The sequence below is a fragment of the Humulus lupulus genome, chromosome 4, assembly GCF_963169125.1.
Source record: "Humulus lupulus chromosome 4, drHumLupu1.1, whole genome shotgun sequence".
NCBI lineage: Eukaryota > Viridiplantae > Streptophyta > Magnoliopsida > Rosales > Cannabaceae > Humulus > Humulus lupulus.
The window spans coordinates 250,053,474-250,064,743 of NC_084796.1; the positions used below are offsets into that span (position 1 = coordinate 250,053,474).

Genomic DNA, 11,270 nt, shown 5'->3' on the forward strand with positions numbered 1-11,270 from the left:
GATTATAACTTATACATATCTGTAAAAATGTCCAATTCATCATGATGATGCATAAAAATCGTACATGCCCTACAAATATATATATAAACTCAAAATTAAAATAAATAAAAAATCTATTAATAAAAGAGAGACAAAGGGTTTTGTTAGAGTGTCATTATCCTAAATATGCTCTCATCAAGACAATATTCAGTAAACATAAGCCCATATCTCACATATCACAATATCCCTCCACACACTATTATTTTTATTATTATTATTATTCTTATATTAAATATTTATATTTGTCAATTAAATTTCATTCTTTTTTATTTTTATTTTTTTGCTTAAAAACACATCTCAAATCTCACTCTTTTCTCTCACATACCGAGGATGTCTGTTTCATGATTAAGAGAAAAAAAAATTTTAATTAAAAAAAAAAATAATTTTTTTTAAAAAAAAAGTCTTTCTTTTTCCATTATGCCATATCTTTACAGCACACTTAGTACATACACTCTTTATCTTCTTCTTTCTCTCTCTCAATTATTTTCTTTCTTTGTCATCTCTTTTTCTCTAACTAGAAAAATTTATCTATAAAGAAGTGAATATATATACATATATATATATAAACATATACATATATATATATATATTCATAAGAAGAAGAAGAAGTAGAGATAAATATAGAAAATAATGCCTCATCACAAGAGATCTTTAGGAGAAGAACTGTGTTTGAATCGGATTATCATTCCTGATCTTTCACTTCACATCCACCCTCCCAACACCCAAAACGACGCCGTTTCAGAACCATCTCCCTTCGACATATGGCGAAAAGACCACCAAACCACTACTAGAGAACCAGCCACAGCTGGCCGCGGCGGCGCAGTAGAAGGGCTTAGATCGTCGCCGTCGTCACACGGCGGCGACTACTACTGCGGCTCAGCAAGAGCAGCCGACACCGAGCTCTCTCTCTCGACGACAGCTTCCGAAGCCGAAGCCGACAGCGCCCGCCGCTGGCTGAGAAGAATCAACGGCTTTCCGAGCCGCCGAGAAGAGGAAGAGGAAGAGTCAGTCGTGGCTGCTGCTGCGACTAGGTTAGCGATGAACAACTCATCAGGTTTTTCATCATCGTCGTCAATGGTGGATTTGAGTTGTAAGAACAAACCCATTATTAAAGGAATTCCGGTTAGTACTGCTGCTGCTGCGTTTTCGTTTTCGCCGTCGCCGTCGTCGTTGGATGAATCGTTGAGATTAAGATCGGAGTACGGTTCCAGGTTGTGCTTTCATCAAGAAATGCCGCCATATCCATCTTCTTCTTCTTCTTCGGCTTCGTTTTACAATAGGGTTTACAGTAACAATCCTCATCACCATCACCATCACCATCATCAACAACAAGAACAAGAACAACAGTTTCACTATCTAAATCACCATAGTTACAATCATAGCAATAACAGTAATCCTCAGTTTGGGATTATCGGAGGTAATAACAATAACAATCCGGATTTCCCAAACAGTTTTCGACCCAGATTCATTCCAAAGTTACAGAGCAAGAGGAACATGAGAGCCCCAAGAATGCGTTGGACGAGTTCTCTCCATGCTCGTTTCGTCCACGCCGTTGAGCTTCTCGGCGGCCATGAAAGTATTACCAGTAATCAATACTCTTTTTTTTGATAAATTTCTCAGCTTTATTACGTTGTTTTCATCTAAATCAATCTCTTTTTTTTGATAGGGGCGACTCCAAAGTCAGTTCTTGAGCTAATGGATGTTAAAGACCTAACGCTTGCTCATGTCAAGAGCCATTTACAGGTACCCAAAAAAAAAAAAAAAAAGCTTTCTTTGAAATGATTACATAATTATTTGACTGAGTCTTTGCGATGATGATGATGATGATGATGATGAAGATTGAAAGAAAGTCCGTGTGGCACGGGAGACGAGAAATGATATGAAATGAATGAACAGTATAATGAGTCTGTGTTGTTTGCGAAACAGGACAATTTCTACTTTTTCGAGAGAGAGAAAATGAGAGAAAATGAGTGAGAAAGTGAGAGAAAAAGTAGCCATCATTTCTCAATAATAGAAGCAATTACTGACCTTACCAAACCATCAACCTCGTGGTTATTAAACAATCCCAGAAAAATCCACACAAAAAAAGAAAGAAAAAAAAAAGAGAAAGAGAAGCATCTTATTATATAATTACTCCATTTTCTATCAGCTGGGATTTTGTGATTTTTTTATTTTTATTCTTTTTAGGCAAAAAAAAAAAAGAATTATTAAAGATTTCTTTTCTTTCTATTACTCATATTTATTATTTTAGTTGAGAGTCTTTTCTTTTTATTGACTTTTTTTCTTTTCCTTTTGTCTTGATTTTGTCGCCACATGAACAGATGTATCGAACTGTTAAGAACACTGACAAACCTATGGCTTGCTCAGGTAAATTGCTTGCTTAATTAATTTGTAGCCTCTCAAATAATTAGGTTTTATTTTTATTTTAATTACTTTTTCACTCTCACTAAGCCCACCATTTCCGGGACAAGACACCCAGAGTAACGATATTGCTACGAAAATATACATTCAAACATTACATATAGTGATATGTCATTCTTTTTTAAAAGAATAGGTCTCAATTTTAATAAATGTGATCGGTTAAGTTAAACTGATATATCACTGTGTGTAATATTTTTGTGTATATTTTGAGAGCACGTATCATTACTCTAAGACTAATTATAGTGAGAAAAAAAAACAAAAAACCAAACCTTCTTCTATTTTAATGTTACTTTGCAAAATAATTTTATGATGGGAATTGAAATTTTTTTGATAAAATGTCGAGAATATCTTGAAGGTTACTTTACAAAATATGATCAAAAGAGTACTATTAATGTGCAAAGTGATAAACCCTAATGCTACTTTGCAAAATGACCTCCGTATAAGGAATATCGAGTTGGTAATGAGAATTTTTCGACAAAAATTCAAGAGTAGTATTTAGATAGAGATTTTGCAAAAAATTATCAAAACTAAAAATCATTTTTATATATATAGGACAATTCTTCTATAGGGGCTTCACTTTAAGCCCTACTAGTAGGACTCTCAGTGTTTCTCGACCTGTGAACAGTTTTCGGCACGACTTTTTTTTATGACCGTATATATTGTAACTATTTAGAGCATCTGCAAATTTTCAAAAAATTTCGAATAGTTTACAGTACCAAAAACTAGGTTCAAACATGTTGTTTTCCACGCGCATAAAAAAAATTAGTCACGCGTGCAACAACATATTTGAACGTAGTTTTCGGTATTGTAAACTATTCGGAATTTTCTGAAAATTTGCAGAATGCTCTAAATAGCTACAATATACACGGTCATAAAAAAAAAAAACTGCGCCGAAAACTGTTTGCGGGTTGTAAACACTGAGAGCCCTACCGGTAAGACTTAAAGTGAAACCTATGGAAAAATTCCCCTATATATTGACATTTATATATGTAGGATAGTATAGGGATATGTAGTAGTGTAACACAAGCTATAAGATCATATCTACCATATATATATACATTAGTCCAATCATCTACATCTGCATATTATTCATTATTTATTACTTTCCATATATGTATATTAATGTGCATATATATATATATGTATATTATTAGATGGATCTGGAGAAGATGATATATTGTCAACACCAATACCCCATTATCAGAATAATGCAGACTGTTTACTGAACCAGCAAACTAGAACAACTTCAAATAGTAATGATAATAATAATAATACAGCTTCTTTAAGTTTTGAACAGAACTTGGCCCAGAATTGTAACAATCTACGGTTGAGCAACTCTTCTAGGTACGTACACTACTCATCTCTCTCACATCATTAACTAACTAATTAATTAAGTTTTGTTTTAATTTGGTCTGGTTAATTTCTGCTCATTAATTAATCAGCTTTCCAAATGGGTTTATTTATTTCATTTAAAAAAAGAAAAATTGTTTATTTGAATAATTAGTTTATGGGGAAATCAAAACTAATATAATATATATATATATGGTGCTTCTTTTATATGGCAGCTTTTACTTTTGATTTCTTTCTTGAATTAGTCTTAATAATTTTCTTTATTATTTTTTTTATGGTGATATCAATGAATGTGCCTCTTTTCTTGCATAAATATATCACTGTAATAATTAGATTTCATATTATTTTAAGAAAATGAAAAAAAGACTACTATATAGTACGTTCATACTTTGAGACATGCATGGATATGATCAAAAGCTATAATAATAAATTAATTCATATAATTTAAGAAAATCACTTTACAATATTATTATTTCTTTACTAATGTAATAAAACAGTAATAAGTATATGTTTCTCTCCCCCAAATGTTCTATTAAAAAAATCTACTAACTTTAGATTATTTCATTTTGTTTTTCTATATTTGGACGCGATATTATCCGGTTAGGAGAAGCATTCCGTTCACACAGTTAATAATTATTAGAAGTCTATGTACATCAAGTCAAAACTCGAGTTAAGAATACATATCGAACTTCTGGTGCTCTTTATTATGGCTACTATCTTAAAATATTACAAATTTGGAAGATTTACAAGAAAATAAGTACTTTAGTTATTTATAATGATGTACTTAAATTTCAACATTTATAAATTTATATATATATAAATAAGAGTTGCAAATGGTCACAAAATATAATACCTTTACTTTTTTTTCTTCCAAAACATTATGTTTTGGGTGGAAAATTAGCTTAAATGATGGACACATTTATTTAATATTTAGCTTCAACATCAAAGAAGAATTATATTTATATATAAACGTTATTAATTAATTATATATATGGAAATAATCAACAAGATTAGTCATGATATAATCTTTAATATATATATAGGTCCTTTTCTTATGGTTTTCTCTTGTCAACAAAAGTAATAGTCATGTAATCTTTAACAATTTATTCAAGTGTATACAGTAGTACTTTTCTTTAATCACTTTATTCAACTTTAGAAGACTATTTAAGTCATTCTTCTAACCCTTTACTATTTATTAGTATGAGAAAAATTATAAAGTAATTTACAAGTGCTTGACTTTTTGTGATCTTTTTCACATTACAAAGTAAGAGTTTTGAGTCTCTATTTATTGTTTAGTACATAAATTAATTAATGGTAGAGAAAATGGAGTGAATGTCATCCATTTTACTGTTTAGGTGTAATTACAATATGAAAGAATTAATATATGTGCTTGTAGTACCAGGATTAATGCATTTCAGTTATATATGAATTCTTTAATGAATTTTGTCATAATATAAGTAGTGCTCTTCAATGTTCATTTAGATATATTTAAGCTCAACAATATACTAATTATGATGTATTGAGTGTTCTACAATCTAAATTTGATATTGAATTCAACAAATGATCATTAATTTATTAGTCAAAATACCTAATTAGAAGGGTAGTTTAGATGGTCTTAAGCGCCATAGATTTAGTCCCACGAGATTTGAGGTTCGAGTCTTTCCTGAGTACCTATATATTTTCTCGATTCTCAAATATTCTAGGGTTAGCTAGCTAGGAGCTAGGCGCGAGGAGCCTCATTTTAAGAAAAAAAATTAATTCACGAGTCAAAAGGGATTATGAAAGATGATTTTGTGACTCAAGTGTTTTTCTAGTACAAATGATCATTGTGTTTTTAACTTGGGTAATGATATTTGTACATAAACATTACACACAGTGATGTGACAGTTTAGCATATCCATCATATTTATCAAAATTGAGACTCGCTGTCTTAAAAAGCAGTATCACGTCATTGTAATATTTGTGTGCAAGTACCATTACTCTTTTAACTTGTTCCACACTAGGTTGAGAAGTTAGCTCTTACAATAGTATATATATACCAAAATAAATTCTCAAAATAAAATACAAATATATATATTTACATAAACATAAAATATATATCTGGTTACACAATTAATATATATATATATATAATTTACATGGTTTTCTTCTCGAAGTTCTAACTTCTGTATTCATCTATATTAATTATATAAGCCAACTTCTTACTCAGAAGTATTTAAGTTGACACTCCAAGTTTGGTACATAAAAAGAAGGGATATATATATATTCTTATTATACTTGAGTGATCAGTTTCCCTCATCAATTTTGGTACGGATTGAATGTTGATTTTTCCTAATCATCTCAACCAATCCACTAAATAAATAGAGTGATGTTATTTCGTACCTTAAGTTGTCCAGCACCACATGAAGTGACACAGTATGGTTGGTTAGCGATATCTCATACTAATTATCAAATTCAAATATATAGCACTCGATATTAAATTACACCAATAGCGGTATGTCACATCCTTGTAGTGTTGGACACCAATAGTAGCCCCTAGCAATTCTCATATAAATATGTATATAAATATATATATATATTCAGTCATGAAAGTTTCTTTTCAAACCCTAGTTTTGGAATATAGGATACCACTAATTAAGAGTATTATTTACGCATTCTAAAATTTGATTATATCACCTCATTTTTATTAAAAATTAATATATAATATATATATATTATTATTCAACTTATGTTTACATTTTTCTAATATTTTTCATATTTTAAAAAATACATATAAATAATATGTATTTTTTCTAAAAAATTATACATTATTTATAAATAAATTATAAAAATAAGATAAAATAAAATGATTGAAATTGACAAAAAAAAAAAAATTAAAGAATGTCAAAAAAAATTACTGACAAAAAGTGTTCAAAATAATTTCAAAAATTAATTTTTTTTTAATTAATGAGGTACTTTTATTTTTATTTATATATATATGGGTGTACTTTTAATGGTTACTTTAATATTGATCATTGGATGAAGATCAATGATCCATATTTATAGTTGTTAATTAATATTTCTAAAAGTAAATTTTGATTTTTTTCAAATTTTTAGAAAGATTACCGGATGAAAAATGTGTATTTATTATGAAAATATAATATTGTAAGCTTTTCATTTTTCAAATGTATGTCAATTTCAAAATATAGCTATTGTTTCTCATTGGTTCGAAATACCATTAATTATAACAAAAAAAATTAATTAAATTCGAAATTAATGTAGAAAAAAAATATTTACTTGTTGGTGACTTGCTATACCAAGTCACTATGTTGTCAAATCATCATAATTGTTAGTACCCATCTATAGGTAATAACCATTGAGAAATCTTCCATATATATATATATTTAGGGTGCAAATATAATGACCCCAAATTAAACATCCCAAGCTTAATTATTCTTTTGTTTTGGTTGGATATATATATCAGCTGTATATTATATCAGACCCCTTGTTTGTTGTATTTTTGGTATTAATAAAGAGGTAACAACTTATAATTAATATCTCACTAAACACATTATGTATGAGAGAGTACATACTGATATGTATACATTATGAATTTATATATATAATAAGCTTTTTGTACTTGGTGAAGAATTATTTATCATTTAATATCAACAAGAGAGTATAATTCTGTTTTAATACATATCAACAACTAGTAGTACTTCATCGATCAGATTATTTACTCGAGACTATACTTAATTAGTTAGACCTAATTTTAAGTGTCATTATTATGAACCTTAATACAACTTTTAAAATATGAGAAAAATACAATTTTGATAAAGTTCTTAATAATTTCAAGAAATAGATATATACATGTATACTAGATAATGTTAAGGAAAGGTGGGGTATATATCTATAAGTAATGGGTGAAAATGATAAATTTTTTTAGTTATTTTGCATTCCGACCTGGTTTTGATAATTTTTTTGTTTCTGTCTAAAATTTTGATCAGGTGTCTGGAGTGTCGGATATTATTTTGCAAAAAATTATTGAAATTAGGCCAAAATGTAAAATAACTTCAAAAAAATAGGTCATTTTGCCAGAGAACCATATATATATATATATATAAATAAGAATTAGATTTTGTTTTGTTATGATGCATTTTGTTTATCTCACAAACTGTCATATCAATAGTAAGTATTGATCAGACTGTTATTAATTATTGGAAACTTAAGTACATTAAACCAACCCAAATACATAAAATTATAACAAAATTCAAATCCTATATATACATTTGAAAAAAAATATGTAAATCTTTGTCCTAGTCTCATTCAAAATCATTCTTATTTCTATCTTATTCTATGTATTGGTTAACTACTATATCTAATTATAACACTATATATATATATATATTATTTGCAGGGGATGCTCGTAATGATCATCGTGGCATAAATCGACTACTGTGAAAGTTGATTAATGATTTTGCACTTAAAATAATCATTGACGAAACATACTTGTTTATGTGGAAGATATCATATGAGCAGAAGAGGGGCATGTGTTTTAAGAGAAATTAGTGAGAATGACTTATGTTTTTAAGTGATTTTGCACTCTGACATACTTTTGATATTTTTTTACAAAATGGTCTCTGTCTAAAATTCGACCATGATCAATTGTCTAAATTTTTCGATCAGTTGTTTGAATTTTTCGACTAGTTGTCTAGATTTTAAGAGATCATTTTGTAAAGAATTATTAAAATTAGACTAGAATGTAAAATAACTTTAAAAAGATAGATCATTTTACGAAGAGATCCATGTTTTAATGAATATATACAATGGAGGAGATTATAAAGCTAGGCCAGATGATTAAACCTTTGTCTCATCTCATGATTTATCAACCAAGTAATATCTCAAAACAAATTAAGGTAAATATCTGAAATCAGATCTCTCTTTCTAGGATTTGTTATTATGTAAAGTTTTATTATTTAATTATTAACATGCATACATATATGTATATATATAGATATATACATAATGCAAGAATATATATATCTGCATTTTTTTCTACTTGTGTCAATATAATAGATCATGGTACGTACTGATCTACATATCCTGAACAAAAATAGAGTACTACTGATCTATCAAACTTAGATTAAAGTCATGAAATATATATATATATATATAGGGCAACAGTTCGGTGCAGCCAGGGCATAGTTCGGGTACTTAGATAATTTTTTTTTCAATTTTTTTTTATGACCGTGTACATATTGTTGTCATTTAAGACATCCTGTAAATTTTCAAAAATTTCCGAATAGTTTACGGTGCCGAAAGCAAGGTTGTTGCACTCGTGTCTGTTTTTTGTATGCGCGTGTAAAATTCAACTATTTGAACCTTGTTTTCGTCACTGTAAACTATTCGAAATTTTTTTAAAATTTACAGAATGTCTTAAATGACAACAATGTACACTGTCATAAAAAAATTGGAAAAAAAAATATTTTAGTACCCGAACTGTGCCCTGGCTGCACCGAAGTCTTACCCTAGAGAGAGAGAGAGAGAGGTGGTATCCACTATATTTTGCTTTCATGTATAAAATGAAAATTTGAGTGTATATAAATACATATAAATTGAAATTTGTTACAAAGAGAAGCATATGTTTTGATATGATGCCTTCTAGCAATTAATTCATAAGTGGCAGAATTATATTACAATTGAAAATTATTCTATAATCGAATTTTCAATTTTTTTTCTTTATTATATCATATATATTAATTAATTAATTATTATATATTTTTACATTTAGTATCATTAATATATTAATATGCAAATATTTATAGCCTACTTATCATAAAAGCTTTTTAAAATAATACCGTATATTCACATTCTAGCTATATATAATATTGAATAAGAACAAAATCTTTCTACATGTGAGCTTCATCTAACTTAATTACAATAGACATTATATTTTATAAAATAATAGTAAATATTATTTTTTATATATAGGGAGCTAATATTAGGTGAGGGCATTATTATTTTCGGCACTTGGAAAAATTATAATCCAATTTATTTGTATGACTACGTATATGATAGTTATAGTAAACATCCCACCAATTTTTTAGAAATTCTGAATAATTTACAATGACGAAATCTGAGTTCAAATAATCTGTTTTTCACGCGTATAAAAAGAATCAAGCACGCATGCAAGTGACTGTTTGAACTCTGATTTCGATGCTGTAAATTATTCGAAATTTCCTAAAAATTAGCGAGAAGTCTATTATAACTATCATGTACGTAATCATTTCAAAAAAAATTGAATAATAATTTCTCGAAGTACCGAGAATAGATTAGTGCTTTATATTAAGTATTTTCATATAAAAATAAATAGAAATTACACAATATATGCTTTTTTTTGTTAGGAATTTCACTTTGTTAATATTTTTTTCTCTTTTTCAAATATATATGATTTATTTTTATTTTTATATAAATCTATAATTTAAAAAAATAAGCAATAATTTTTTACATAATTAAGTTGTATTACTTTTAATAGCACTTTTGTGATAAATATACAACTAAAAATTGAATTTTAAGATACATTTCGTTCTTAATAATCTCATAATCATCAAATCAATAGCGCAAAAAAAATATAATAAATCTTAATGTAATTATATAAAACAAAATCTAGAGTACATAACAAGATAAATTTTCAGGTATCACAAATGTATATATATTTTGGCATTTCTTTTCTTGGATCCTATAAAAATATCTCACATATAAAGTGTGTGCGGGTATATATAATATATATATTCAACAATAAATAAAAACATACGTGATTTTCTTATTACTAATTGGTTTTGAGATGAAACTTCATACTTCGTATCATGCATCACATTCTACTTCTACGTACTGATAAAAAAAAAAGTAACTAAATGACGAGTAGTTTCTCATGCATAAAGTTAATATCTCACATAAAAAGTATTCGAGTATATACATTCAATAATATATAAAAAGATATCTTACTTCACTCCTTATTAATTAATTAACTCTTACTATCAACCCCATTAGCATCAAACAAAAAATGGCATGCATAAAGTTATTTGTATCAATTTATAAGTTTGATTTGTTTGACTAGTAAGAACATAAAAAGTTGAGAAAAGAAAAATCTGTGACTTTTGCAGAAGGAAGAGCAGTAGTTTTGTTGAATCAAGAAGCTTAGCCCAGTCAAATATGGAGCACGTGACTAAGAGTTTGGAGTAGTTCTTCTGTGGCACAGAGAAAAAGAACAATATGACTGACTCATCATCAATATCTCTAACTATTACGTACCTTCTTCTTCTTCTACTACTACTGCCTAATATATAATACTAAAATGAAAAAGAAAAAGAAAAAGAAAAAGAAGTTAGTACACATTAATGTTTTTTTTTTTAAATATATATATATAGGTACACTAGTACTTTCACTAGTTTGGAGAATAATAAAGAAATTTATCTTCTTTA

The 11,270-nt window shown here is 28.0% G+C and overlaps 1 protein-coding gene across 4 annotated transcripts; it reads left to right on the plus strand.

Moving 5' to 3' along the window:
• The first annotated feature begins 476 nt into the window (after positions 1 to 476).
• LOC133831704 (transcription repressor KAN1-like) lies at positions 477 to 11,270 on the plus strand. Of its 4 annotated transcripts, none has more exons than XM_062262098.1 (6): positions 477 to 1,624; positions 1,706 to 1,782; positions 2,361 to 2,406; positions 3,758 to 3,804; positions 8,207 to 8,705; positions 10,953 to 11,270. In XM_062262098.1, exons 1-4 carry the CDS (start codon positions 670 to 672, stop codon positions 3,775 to 3,777), a joined length of 1,098 nt encoding a protein of 365 aa, XP_062118082.1. In that variant the 5' UTR covers positions 477 to 669; the 3' UTR covers positions 3,778 to 3,804; positions 8,207 to 8,705; positions 10,953 to 11,270. The 4 variants fall into 4 exon arrangements, with proteins under 4 accessions (XP_062118082.1, XP_062118083.1, XP_062118080.1 ...); XM_062262099.1 differs by having other exon boundaries at positions 484 to 1,615; XM_062262096.1 differs by having other exon boundaries at positions 485 to 1,624; positions 3,615 to 3,804.

Bases quoted from the DNA above. Each gene is read 5' to 3' on its own strand.
- LOC133831704 (XM_062262096.1), top strand. From the start codon at position 670: ATGCCTCATCACAAGAGATCTTTAGGAGAAGAACTGTGTTTGAATCGG. The intron at 1,625-1,705 runs GTAATCAATACT...TTTTTTTGATAG, and splicing joins CGGCCATGAAAGTATTACCA to GGGCGACTCCAAAGTCAGTT. The intron at 1,783-2,360 runs GTACCCAAAAAA...CCACATGAACAG, and splicing joins ATGTCAAGAGCCATTTACAG to ATGTATCGAACTGTTAAGAA.